Here is a 13924-nt window from a genome sequence, read left to right as displayed (position 1 = left end):
CGATTCCCCCGGCGTGCTTCTGCCGGCCGTAGCACCTTCCGGGCAGATCCCGTTCAAATTGGCTGGCGTCTAAGCCAGCTCCCTCGTCTTCCCTCTCGTCTCAGCGAATCGCCCCCAATCCTCTGCTCTGCTCTGGCGAGGGACTAAAGGGCAGCGGGAGGAGCTCTCTGCCATGGTGAGTAATCCCTTTGTGTTTGCTCTGCCTTTTCTTTTATTTTTGTGCAGTGGCATGATTAGTTTCAGGATCCTCTTTTATTTTTTCTAGAATAATAAGCAGGGGATGTGCGCATCTCTTGTATTGTGATTTGGACAAGGAAATGGCTGACACACTACACTACACAATGGAGTATGTACGAGGGAAGCAGGGATAAAATCACAGTAGGAAACACTAGCACCGTCTTGCTATCTTCTTAAAATCAGGGAAATCACATCTTCATAACTACTGATGAGGAATGTACTGTAGAAAATACTATTACTGATGAGGAACTACACAGTGGATAAAATCACGGCAGGAAATGCCAGTACTGATGAGGAATGCACTGTAGAAAATACTGAACCGCGGAATAAAGCTCCATGCATTCTAAACTGTCAAAATGCAAAAAATATAGCTCCATTTGACTCAGATATGCTGCAGATAGCTACTAGTACTATTACATGGAGATGACTGGCAGGTGCTACTAGAGGGGGAAGATCGAAACATATTCCACCACAATGGACTTGGCAATCAAATCAAAGGGCGCAATCATGTTCCCTGAGGAGCCCAGTGAGGAGCAATGCACTGCAGGAAATACTCAAGTGGAGATAAATCATCCGAACATTACAACAAGGTAAGCAATAAACTACTGTATCAACCCAAATAAAGTTTGATGTGGTTCTCATATGTTCTTGCTTATACCTAGTAGTACAGTGTTACATGGGACAGACGATTTATTCATACAATCAAGTGCTAATAGAGTGGAAATATGGAAATATAGTGCATCCTAGTGCTATGCATTGCTGTGCTATGTTGTTGGATGATTTTCAGATGACACAAAGGGCTTAGGAGGAATTTGCAGGTTCTGCAACCTCCCCGTTAACATGTTTACCACCTTTGTCATTGAAGGCCGATTCTTTGGGTTCCATTGGATACACCAGAGGGCCACAATAGTCAGCTGCCTCATCTTTTCTTTGTCTTGTGCTGCCATTTCCAAAGTAAGCTCCCATTCTTGCTCAGTGGTTATTTTCTCATAAATCCACTCTGGGAGGTACACCTCATTCTGGCCCTCAACACTTGGGTCTGAGTTCCTCCTTCCACTCACCATTTCTAACACCAGCATGCCAAAACTGTACACATCTGACTTGTAAGACACCCCTCCAAAGTTTCGAGAGTATAGCTCTGGTGCGATGTATCCCATGGTGCCTCTTGCTGCAGTTAATGTAATGATGCTCTGGTCCCTTGCACACACCTTGGCAAGGCCAAAGTCTGAGATCTTCGGGTTGAAGTTGTAGTCCAACAAGATGTTGTGTGGCTTGATGTCAAAGTGGAGAATGCGCTGGTTGCAGCCTTGATGCAGGTACTCCATTCCTCGGGCAATGCCTAAAGCAATATCTAGCATTCTGATGGGTGCTAGGAGTTGTTGAGAAGTATTAGAAACATGTGAGAATATGTATTTTTCCAGTGACTCATTAGGCATATATTCATAAATCAGAGCCCGTCTTGTTCCTTCGGAGCAAAAGCCCAAGAGACGAACGATATTTGCGTGGTGGATCAGTCCAATGGTTGCAACTTCATTAATGAATTCCTCTCCCTCTCCTGTAGAGCTCTCTAGCATCTTGACTGCTACAGGCACTCCATTTCCTAGCTCACCTTTGTACACACTTCCAAATCCACCCTGGCCCAGTTTGTCCTTGAACCGTCTTGCTATCTTCCTAACTTGAGGGAAAGTGTACCTTGTGGGTTTCGATGTGCCATATGCCTTCAGAAACATTTCGACCTTCCTATTTATCTCTTCATTATACCTTGACTTCAATGAGAGGTAGAGTGTCGTGACTACCATCAATGAGAGCGCTACAAATGCAGCTACAGATGATGCTGCTGATTTACAAGAAAGCAAATTAGCCAGCTGCAGTTTGGATAGTTAACTGTGCATCCATGATTAAATCTCCCACAGCCCCACCCTTTCTTTTTCCGACGGATATATCTCATCTCATTGCAATGAGGGAATATTAAATTTAAGGTGGAAAGAATTGACGCAGCTCACTTAAACTCACACCACACAGATTTGACTCGAGTTAAATTCCAGTGGCTGTTTCTCATGAGTGAAAGTTAAAAACATTTATAATGGGAATGGAGAAGAGTTGCATCAGTACCTGCAATTGGGATGACCTTTGTACCTGCATGGAAGAATGACAAAATGAGTTCTCCCATGATTTAGTGTAGACAAAAACATAATAAGCTACTTCTAAAAATTTGATAGGAACCACCACTTCTTGATTTTCTTTCATGAGATTTGATATGTGGGTATAGGAGGGGCATATAGTGTAGCTTCCTGTTAGCTTCATCCTTCGTGTATATTGGATCTCATATGTATAGGTTATATAGATCAATATGTACCAATTTTTTTCTATTTTTTCTCATAACTTTTGTGCAGATTGACGTGAAACTGCTACGAACGTTTGAATACTACAGGAACGTGCTTATTGTTTTGTATCCAGTATCTTTATCTGCTATTCTAATTGGATATTTGACATGTCGAACATGATTTAAGTTAATACAACTTTATTAAAATAGATGTTTATAAATGTGAAGTTTGTTAGAGTTATAATATAAGTCATGTACCCTTTTGTATTTATCCCAATATATAAGGGGTTTCCTGCATATAGTCCACCACCTGTACATGTATATATACCGGCCTATGGCCTCATGGGAATACAAGTTGCTTATTCCTAACATGGTATTAGAGCTAGGTTAACTTTTGCACGCCGCAACTCGTGCTGTTGATCCGCTCCTCCTCGTCATCCTCGTCGCCAGATCCCGTTCCAGCTCCTGCGATCCTCGTCGTTTCTCCCACGATCGAGGACGGGATCGATCCCAGCCTCCGCTCGATCCAGAAGGGCCGGCTCCTCCTCCTGTTGTCCCGTGCCGTGGCGTCGGGATCCAGACGGGACGGGACTCCAGATCGAGCCGCGCATCGATCCCAGCCTACGCTCGATCCAGAAGGGCCGCCTCCTCCTCCTGCTGTCCCGTGCCATGGTGTCGGGATCCAGATGGGACGGGCCTCGAGATCGAGCCGCGCATCGATCCCAGCCTCCGCTCGATCCAGAAGGGCCGGCTCCTATCCAGACGGGACGGGCCTCCAGATTGAGTCGCGCATCGATCCCAACCGCCCCGCTCCACCACGGGACCAGCCGTCCCGCTCGGCTCTCGCAGGTTCCACCAACCGCCTGGATCGTATCTCGCGGTTCCACCCCAGTTGACGCGGTTTCCGATCCCGCTGACTGATTTCCTCTCCTAATAAATAAATAAAATAAAATAAAATAAAAAATGTCTACTGCATCTAGCTATGTTGTTGTCCCTCGTTGTTCGGTGATCTTTGATGGTACTAACTACATCGCGTTCACTGGCTTCATGCGCATTCACATGCGTGGCATTCGTCTCTGGGGAGTTCTCTCTGGCGAGGTCTGTTGTCCGCCACGTCCGGTTCCTCCTGGGAGCGGCTCCCACTCCGCCGACCCCACCGGCTCTTCCTGCGGATGCTCCTCAGACTGCGAAGGATGCGGCTAAGCTTGCGGATGAGGTCACTATCCGTGCTTATGATGAGAAGGTTTTGGCTTATGAGGAGGCTCTTCAGACGTATCATGGTGCTCTGTCTGCTTACACCCAGTGGCTTGATGATGATGCTTGTGCTGCAGCTGTTCTCACTGCTAGCGTTCTGCCTCAGTTTGCCTCTGAGTTTCTGGGCCTTCCTACTGTGTTTGAGATGTGGACTCGCCTTCGTCAGCGCTATGAGCCCTCTGGTGATGCCTTATGCCTCTCTATGGTCCGTCAGGAGCATGCTCTTCAGCAGGGTGACTCTACTGTTGATGACTTCTATGCACAGAGTTCTGCTATCTGGCGCCAGCTTGATTCTCTCCGTAGTGCTGGTTGTCGTACTTGCCCCTGTTGCTAGGATGTCCATGCCGACTTGGAGTTTCATGGCGTCTACGAGTTCCTGTCTTGGCTCCGTAAGGAGTTTGAGCCCCGGCGTGCTCAGTTGTTTGCTCATGGCCATATTTCTCTCATGGAGGCGCTTTCTGAGATTCGTGCTGAGGAGACTCGCTTACGTGGTGCTGGTTTGCTGGAGGTTCCCTCGGTGCTCGTTGCTAGGACTTTTTCTACGCCACCTGTTGCACCGACCCCTTCTCGCTCGAGTGCTCCGCCGCTCTTGCCCACTCCTTCTGGAGGCTCAGGTCGCCCCCGTCCACATTGTGACTACTGCAACAATGATGGTCATATTGAGTCCCACTGCTACACGAAGAAGAAACACTTGCGCAAGGCGCGATCATCATCTACAACGACCTCGTCATCTACTTCGACAGCTTCATCCATCGCTTTGACTGAGCAGGATATTCTGAGACTTAAGCGTCTGCTCGCTGCTTCAGGTTCTTCCTCGACGGGTACTGCTGGTTCTGTGACTGAGGCTTCCCGCACTGAGCAACCACCTTCTACACAGTCAGGTACATCCCCATGGGTTCTGGACTCTGGAGCTTCCTTTCATATGACTTCTAATTCTTCCACTCTGTCCTCTCTTCGATCGCTTGATTCTCCTATTCATGTCCTCACCGCTGATAGTACTCCCCTTTCTGTCGTTAGTAGAGGCAATCTTACCACTCCTTCTTATTCTGTTCCTGATGTTGCTCATGTTCCTCGCCTTACCATGAATCTGTTTTTCGCTGGTCAACTTGCTGATTCTTGTTGTCGTGTCATCCTTGACCATGACTCTTGTTCTGTCCAGGACCGTTGCACGCACACTCTGGTTGGGGCTGGTCCTCGTCGCCGTGATTCTGAGGGTCTTTGGGAGTTGGACTGGCTTCATGTTCCTTCCGCTGCCCACTCTATCGCCAGTTCTTCCGCTTTGGTCGCCTCGGCTTCTGGTTCCTTCCAGCAGTGGCATCATCGACTTGGTCATCTCTGTGGTTCGCGTTTGTCGTCGTTAGTTCGTCGAGGTCTTTTGGGGTCTGTCTCAAGAGATGCCTCTTTAGAGTGTCAGGGTTGTCGTCTTGGCAAGCAAATTCAGTTACCATATCCACATAGTGAGTCAGTGTCTAAGCGTCCTTTTGATTTAGTTCATTCTGATGTATGGGGTCCGGCTCCCTTCGCTTCGAAAGGGGGTCATAAATACTATATTATTTTCATAGATGACTTCTCTCGTTACACGTGGTTTTATTTCATGACTTCTCGTACTGAGGTGTTGTCCATTTATAAACGTTTTGCTGCCATGGTTCATACTCAGTTCTCTTCCCATTCGTGTGTTCCGTGCTGACTCCGCTTCTCTAAGATGTTGCGTGGTGTTCTTGCTGAGCAAGGGACTCTCTCTCAATTCTCTTGTCCTGGTGCTCACGCTCAGAATGGCGTGGCTGAGCGCAAGCATCGTCATCTTCTTGAGACGGCTCGTGCATTGATGATTGATGCCTCTCTCCCGCCTCATTTTTGGGCTGAGGCCGTCTCCACCTCCACCTATCTCATCAATTTCCAGCCTTCCGCTGCTCTACAGGGTGGTGTTCCTTTCGAGCGTCTTTTTGATCGTTCTCCCGATTATTCGATGCTTCGCTTATTTGGTTGTGTTTGTTATGTTCTTCTTGCCCCCCGCGAACGCGCCAAACTGACCGCCCAGTCTATTGAGTGTGTCTTCTTAGGCTATAGTGATGAGCATAAGGGCTATCGTTGTTTGGATCCTATCGGTCGTCGGATGCGTATCTCTCGGGATGTGACTTTCGATGAGTCTCGTCCCTTCTACCCACGCCCATCTTCCTCGACTTTTTCAGTGGAGGATATCTCTTTCCTCACTTTTCCTGACACACCTATCACACCCGTCGAGCCTTTGCCTCTTCGTTCCGCTCCCTCTGCTTCTCCACCTCCAGTCGATTTGTCGCCACCATCTTCCACGGTCTCCTCGTCTAGCATGTCACCGGATTCTACACCTTCATCTCCGGTGACTTCTTCGTCACCACTCCCCGATTCTACATTGGCGATTCCTCCTTCCATTGTTCCCTCTTTTCCTCAGTGTTACACTCGTCGTTCACGTCCTGTGGATGTGTCGTCATCCTCGTCTCAGCCTATTTATGGCTTGCGTTCTCGTCCTCGTCCGCCTGTTGATCGTTTTGGATTTTCCACCGCTGGTGCTGCTGTTCTTGAGTCGACTACTTATCATCAGGCTGTTGTTCATCCTGAATGGCAGTTCGCGATGGCAGAGGAGATTGCTGCTCTTGAACGCACTGGTACGTGGGATCTTGTTTCCCTTCCTCCCGGAGTCCGTCCCATCACTTGTAAATGGGTCTACAAGGTTAAGACTCGCTCCGATGGTTCTCTTGAGCGTCACAAAGCTCGTCTTATGGCTCGTGGTTTTCAGCAGGAGCATGGTCGTGATTATGACGAGACTTTTGCTCATGTGGCTCATATGACCACTGTTCGTACACTTCTTGCTGTGGCCTCTACACGCCATTGTTCTATCTCTCAGCTTGATGTTAAGAATGCTTTTCTTAATGGTGAGCTGCGTGAGGAGGTGTACATGCAGCCACCACCTGGGTATTCTGTTTTTGATGGCATGGTATGTCGTCTTCGTCGCTCTCTCTATGGCCTTAAGCAAGCCCCCCGCGCCTGGTTTGAGCGTTTTGCCTCTGTGGTGACTGCCGCTGGTTTTTCACCCAGTGTTCATGATCCAGCATTGTTTATTCACCTTTCTCCTCGTGGTCGGACTCTTCTTCTTCTCTATGTTGATGACATGGTCATCACTGGAGATGACCCCAAGTATATTGCCTTTGTTAAGGCCCGTCTTAGTGAGCAGTTTCTTATGTCTGATCTTGGACCTCTGATGGCTTCTTTATATCCCAGGAAAAGTATATCCGGGATCTTCTTGCTCGTGCTGCTCTTACTGATGAGCGCATTGTTGAGACTCCTATGGAGCTCAATGTTCGCCTCTGTGCTACTGATGGTGATCCTCTGCCTGACCCGACGTGTTATCATCATCTTGTTGGCAGTCTTGTTTACCTAGCTGTCACTCGTCCGGATATCTCTTATCCGGTTCATATTCTGAGTCAGTTTGTCTCTGCTCCCACATGGTTCACTATAGTCATCTCCTCCGTGTTCTTCGATATCTTCGGGGCACGATCTCTCACCGTCTATTCTTTCCTCGCTCCAGTTCCTTACAGCTTCAGGCCTATTCGGATGCTACGTGGGCTAGTGATCCTTCAGATCGCCGTTCACTTTCTGCTTACTGTGTTTTTCTTGGTGGTTTTCTCATTGCCTGGAAGACGAAGAAACAGGTTGCAGTTTCCCGTTCGAGTGCAGAGGCTGAGTTGCGAGCAATGGCTCTTTTGACGACAGAGGTGACTTGGTTACGGTGGTTACTTCAGGATTTTGGTGTTTCTGTCACTACACCGACTCTCCTACTATCTGACAGTACAGGTGCTATTAGCATTACGCGCGACCCTGTGAAGCATGAGCTCACCAAGCATATTGGCGTTGATGCTTTCTATGTGCGTGTTGTTGTGCAGGATCAGGTTATTGCTCTTCAGTATGTGCCTTCCGAGTTACAGTTGGCGGATTTCCTGACGAAGGCCCAGACTAGAGCACAACATGGCTTTTATCTCTCCAAACTCAGTGTTGTTCATCCACCATGAGTTTGAGGGGGGGGTGTTAGAGTTATAATATAAGTCATGTACCCTTTTGTATTTATCCCAATATATAAGGGGTTTCCTGCATATAGTCCACCACCTGTACATGCATACATACTGGTCTATGGCCTCATGGGAATACAAGTTGTTTATTCCTAACAAAGTTTACAGTCTGTACATTTATACATTGCTGCACATTCTATTTTGTCTCTAACCAACATGGGAGATGGGGAAATATAGCATCGACATAAAAACTGGTATCTTTTCACACACACTGATAAAATCCATATGAGTGTATATATGTAATAAAGAACCATATAGGTAAATGGTGGTATTTTAAAATATAACTTTTGGTGTTCATTTTGTGAGTAGTAAGGAAAAAGATAACTTGTTGGTTGGCTTCATAAATTTACACCAACTTGACACGAATAAAGACCATTGCACGTTGTGGATGGAAATGTTGTGTATCATGGCTAGTTTGCATTCTCTAAACAAAATATATGTCAACTCACAATCAGGTGCTAGCCGTTACTTTTTGTCCATTATGTCTAGAGAGAACAAAAATGTTTAATACAACAGTCCCGAAGATCATCATAACAGAGGTGCATATGGACAACTTTGCGACCAACACAGGTTTATAAGAATCTGTCTCAGATTCAACTTTGTTAGCGCTGTATGATCTTGTTGTGTGAATGGTCTAAATAATCTTGTTATTATTAATTCCTTGTGATGGGCATAGCTTTTTGTTTAACCCAGACTCAGGACTACTGCATTAACACCAATGGAAATAATTCTACTGGCAACTACTCTTTTCCAAACAACTAGTAGTCTAAAGTTCCAAACTAAGAACCTGGTGCCAGGTCATTGAACCAAATATTAATATTGAAGAAGCCCAAGTCGATGATTTTTTTAAAGTTGGACCAGCTCGGTTCAAATTCTCTGAAGTTATTGGAACTTAATCCAGCACAACCAAATTATGTCCTAAAAACCATTTACATCTAATTTGTTGAAATCTTCAAATAGGGAATATATCTGACATTATGCAAGTGTTAACATTCAAATGTTACCAATGTTGGATTTGTTGATGGTCATCAGTGCACCTTATCCATACAGTGCCAAATTTCATGGGCTAAACTCATCTTCTGAATGCTTACTTTGGGCAGAAGCAAAAAAGGAAGAAAGGAAATAATAAGGGAGTTACTGATAACCAAAGTCCATATGAAGCCTTGCTAATCTAGGAAAAAAAACACCTTACACCCAAGCAAAGTTTGGTTTCTATTCTAAAATGATCTGCACAGCGGGTAGTTAGAATTTTGCAAAAGAGTTAAGCCTAATAGTTTCGCACTGCCATCTGCAGACAAAAGTTTTTGAGGGTACGTTCAGGGATGTGAACCTAGATCCTCTCCTTGTTTGCACTGAAACTGTAGGGGAGGCCACAAAAGTAAGTTTTATTGAAGACAAAGAGCTTATGCTCAAACAAAGTTTGTTCTCGAGATCTAAAGTAATCTGCACAGCAGGCTGTGACTGGCTAACTGCTGGACTAATTTGCAGTACAGTTACATGAAAAGTTATGCTATAGGTAAAAATCTTGCTGACTGTTAGAAACTTGGAACATATGAGATTGGTAAGAGAATAGACGGGGAAATAAAAATTCTGAAATGTCATTAGAAAGAAATTGAGACACCATAACGGAACATGATCTCGACTAGGGAAAGAAACAATACCATGACGCTTGCAGAAAGCTTGATTCCTTTGTGAGTTAAATCCACATTGTTGACCTTCTTTTTCACACTGTTGGCAAACACTAGTGATGTTACTAGTGTACCAAGAGAATGCCATCTCACCCAAGCTGATTATTCTGTTTGCCCTATACTTGAAGGTTGCTGTGTGGCTGACCTTCTCCAACTTGAAGTATGAGTGATGAATCTTTCTAGTATATAGTATGGGGATGTCCTTAGAAAAAACCATGCAGTCCAACGGAAGAACAGACATGTATGCGTCGGGGTTCACCAAATACCATAACTGGATGGCCTTGTTAACAAGACAAGCGACTGGGCCCACTATACCGTATAGATCTATTGGTATAGAATCTCTTGAACAACCTACTAAGCTGGCAACTTGCAACTTTTGAGGTTTGTACACATCAGTTGATAGATTTGCTGAGATGAGTCTCTGAAGTGGGCAGTGAGGTGATGAGTCTACAGGTGGACTGATGTTTATGACTAGATCCTCGTAAAATATTGCAGTCACTTTGCAGGGGCCAAGAACTGGGTGATACAGGATGGTGTCTTGTCCAGAGCATGATAACTGCATACCTGGTGCACCACAAGGGGGAGGTTGGGTTGCAAGGCTGAATGGGAATCGGACCTCTGGTCCATGTTTGCTGCACCGATTTGGTGGACAATTCTTGAAGAATTCTTCATCATCCCATGCTGTGGCCACATAGGTTCCATTGGCGAGAAGAGATATGGCTAACACTATGAAGAGAAGTTGTGGCATTACCGTTGTGATGTAATGGAGATGAAGGCAAAGAAAGAGAAGCCCGTGGGTGTTATAAGGAGAGCCTGTAACGGGATTAACAGGACAAGGAGGAATTCCAGTTGCCAATGAAACTTCTGCCGTGCTGTGTTTCAGAAAAATGAAGCATTGTCATTCAGTGCTTGCTTGCTATCAGTGTTGATTAGTCAAACAAATAGTAATAATTGATGGCTTCATTTTCCACAACTGGCACATCACCTTGACTGGACACAATTGGATTTGGAACGAAGTACTGGTTTTCCTCTGTCACATCCAGAAGACCAACTGCATTTTTACTTCTTTTAAGTCAGACAATGCCATCACAACCATATATTTGTATATAGCCAGCAGGGAGTTATCTTAGGCACCTAACCTTCTTAATCAATTATTATATCATATGCATGCATGTGTGGTTCTCCAAACCAGTCTGCCATGGCAAGATCGATTGCGTTCCACTTCCACCATCTCACTGCCTTGAAAGCCTTAACTGTCTTATCTGTGATTGCAGTTCTTGTTCCAAATCGTGTTCAAGGGCGACTTCATTGGCGTGACTGTCCTTCGTTTTCTTGTGGCCCTCTCCGGGACGTATCATCTCCATTCCGTCAGGCAAGTGATCCACCCTGGTGTGGTTTTCAGTCTTACGAGCTAGTTTGCAGTGCTACCAAGGCTACAATTCGCATCAACAATGCAACATACCATGTGTCTCGCATCAACCTCAGTCACAATGGTATCGTTTCTTACTTCTGGGTTGTTGACGCCGTCTTGGATTTACCCAGCCAGTGCCCTCTTCCTCAGTGGAATCGGCCTTTTTATGAACACAAATATGGTCCAGATACCTCACACCCTGAAGGTGAAGTAGTGCTTCTTGGACACAGTTTCGCTAGCTTCGTTAGATGTTCTCAGGAAGTAGGGAACAATGGTATGTACATGCCCGTCACTTGCATGAGCACCAGCTATTCGTTTGTCTATGTGTTAACTGGCATTGACTCTGGTGCTGTTGGGAGCCTCGAACCTTCTTGTGGATATTTGGCAATGACTCCTTTGGGTACTTGGGATACTCCACAACTAGCGAATGCAAGTTATGCAGATACCATAGAATCCATGAGAAATGGATTCACTGTTCGATTTCCTGTGCAGGAAGGCATCACTGAATGCCTAACGGAGTCGATACGGTGAGTTTGGTATAACACTTTTCGTATTTGATTCCTGTACACTTTAGTCTTTCTAAAGTTTCATTTCCGTAATGTGGCGATGTGCCATGGTCTTACAGTGAGCTTGGTGAAGTAAAAACTGTTAAAGATTTGTTTTTGTTCCTTGCTACTGCGGATCTCTATTTCGGGGCATGCGCGATCGATGCTCTTCTAGTTCTAGTACTACACAAGAATTTTCGACCCTCCAATGTAACAGCCGGTATCATGTGGCTCGTGAAGTGGATTGCTGGTATGTCTGAATTATATATTCTTCTTGATGATCCAAGCTATTGTATTGAGCTTCGTTCATACCGTTATTAAAATGAATGAACCTGTTTATGCAGTAATATGCAGATTCATGTTGGCGCCCCTGGCTGTATTGATCTTCCTCACCCACAAATACTGGAAAACAAGGATAACAATTGATGCAGTAGAGAAGTTCCTCCGAATGCAGCAAATGGTCGGTCCGATGAGGTATGCTTACACCGACATCACCGCAGTCACAAGCCATTTCAGAGATAAGCTGGGTCAGGGAGGCTATGGCTCCGTGTTTAAGGGTGTGCTATTGCCAGGCAATGTTCATGTCGCAGTCAAGATGCTTGAGGGCAATGCCAGCTGCAATGGAGAAGATTTCATCAGTGAAGTTTCAACCATTGGCAGGATCCACCACATCAATGTGGTGCGTCTCATGGGTTTCTGCTCAGAGGAGATGAGGAGGGCGCTTGTGTATGAGTATATGCCTCGAGGTTCTCTTGACAAGTACATCTTCTCGTCAGAGAGCGAGAAGACCTTCTCTTGGGACAAGCTCAACGAGATTGCTTTGGGCATTGCCAGGGGGATTGACTACCTGCATCAGGGGTGCGAGATGCAGATTCTCCACTTTGACATCAAGCCCCACAACATCCTTCTTGATAGCAATTTCATCCCAAAAGTTGCTGATTTCGGGCTCGCCAAACTATACCCAAGGGACAACAGCTTTTTGCCATCGAGAGCACTACGGGGAACTATTGGGTACATAGCTCCCGAGATGATATCTAGGAGCTTTGGTGTCATATCAAGCAAGTCCGATGTTTACAGCTTTGGGATGCTACTGCTGGAGATGGCTGGAGGAAGAAGGAACGCTGATCCGAACGCGGCGAACTCAAGCCAAGCGTACTACCCGTCGTGGGTGTATGACCGACTAATTCAACAAGAAAATATTGGTGAGATATCTGCTCATGTTGATACTGAGATGCATGAGCTGGAGAGGAAGTTGTGTATTATTGGACTTTGGTGCATTCAGATGAAGTGTCATGACAGGCCAACGATGAGTGAGGTTATAGAGATGCTCGAAGGCGGCGGGGATACATTGCAGATGCCTTCTAGGCCATTCTTCTGTGATGATGGGCATGCCCATACCAAGAATACTTACCACTTGTCGTCCGAGTTGACTGAAATCTCTCAGGAGGATATGAGTGAAAATATTGGTGTGTAACAAAATGTACGATGAAGTGATGCACTTACCTAACGAGGAAACAAAACTATGGCTGTAGTTATATCGAATATTAAATAATGTGCTGTGTTTCTTATGTTGTGTACTCCAGCCAGTATGTTCAAGCCTTGTTGTATACGATATTTTGCTTCAGCGGTTGCTGATCAGATCTGTGTTTCCTGCTATGCTTAACTTTTATATGAACTATTGTTGTGTTTTGATGTTTTGATGAAATGCTGGGCATCAGCACCAAATATCCCTGAAGCCAAGCGCTGATTCTGTATGAAATGTTTATTTAAATTTGGCGGAAGCAATCATGTTTTCACGTACTAGGCAGATGTTGGGGAGATGGAGAACCGCAGCTCAGAAAAACCCAAATGGGTCCTGGACTTGCTGAGCTCGATCGAAAACTCCATTTTGATTTTTCAATTTTTTTAAAAACATATCTAGATGTAAATTATGTTTTAGTAAGATTTTATGGAGAAATTAATGTTTCCGTTTGTGTCTTACATTAAGCACAGAAAATTATGGGTCTATATAGTTACTATAAATCCACAAATTGTCCTTTTTTGTGTGTATATTTCTCACATATATGGAATAAAAGGGAAGAGATGGAGCGGTCAGTCTTTAGTCATAGAAGAAATGATGGAGTGGACCGCGCTACCTGATAGCTTCAGTCCTTAGTCATAGAAGAGATGCTGAAATGGAGGTGTGCACTATCTTCATGGAGAAATTCCAATTCCAAATGTATGTCATTCTCGGCCGCACTATTGTCAAGAAAATGGATGTCATTGTCGGTACTCCCCTGTCCCATAATATAAAACATTCTTTGACACTAGTGTCGTGTCAAAAAGCATCTCATAATATGGGACGGAGGGAGTACGTAGTTGGGAAG

General features: G+C 45.3%; 2 protein-coding genes across 2 annotated transcripts; one reads left to right on the top strand and one right to left on the bottom strand.

The window, feature by feature from the left end:
- Window positions 1–1001: 1001 nt before the first annotated feature.
- On the bottom strand, window positions 1002–10350 carry LOC123441263 (rust resistance kinase Lr10-like). The gene is made up of 3 exons (XM_045117750.1): window positions 9576–10350; window positions 2350–2373; window positions 1002–2074 (listed from the first exon to the last, which is right to left on the bottom strand). The coding sequence occupies exons 1-3, from the start codon at window positions 10348–10350 to the stop codon at window positions 1002–1004; spliced, it is 1872 nt and encodes a 623-aa protein (XP_044973685.1).
- Window positions 10351–10800: 450 nt separating this feature from the next.
- On the top strand, window positions 10801–13032 carry LOC123441262 (LEAF RUST 10 DISEASE-RESISTANCE LOCUS RECEPTOR-LIKE PROTEIN KINASE-like 2.4). Its single transcript, XM_045117749.1, has 4 exons — window positions 10801–11540; window positions 11639–11808; window positions 11903–12317; window positions 12393–13032. The coding sequence occupies exons 1-4, from the start codon at window positions 10801–10803 to the stop codon at window positions 13030–13032; spliced, it is 1965 nt and encodes a 654-aa protein (XP_044973684.1).
- The last annotated feature ends 892 nt before the right edge of the window (window positions 13033–13924 follow it).

This window comes from Hordeum vulgare, chromosome 3H (assembly GCF_904849725.1).
Source record: "Hordeum vulgare subsp. vulgare chromosome 3H, MorexV3_pseudomolecules_assembly, whole genome shotgun sequence".
In the NCBI taxonomy this organism is placed as follows: Eukaryota; Viridiplantae; Streptophyta; class Magnoliopsida; order Poales; family Poaceae; genus Hordeum; species Hordeum vulgare.
Note: the sequence above shows the minus strand (reverse complement) of the source record. Positions and strands in the feature narration are given on the sequence as shown.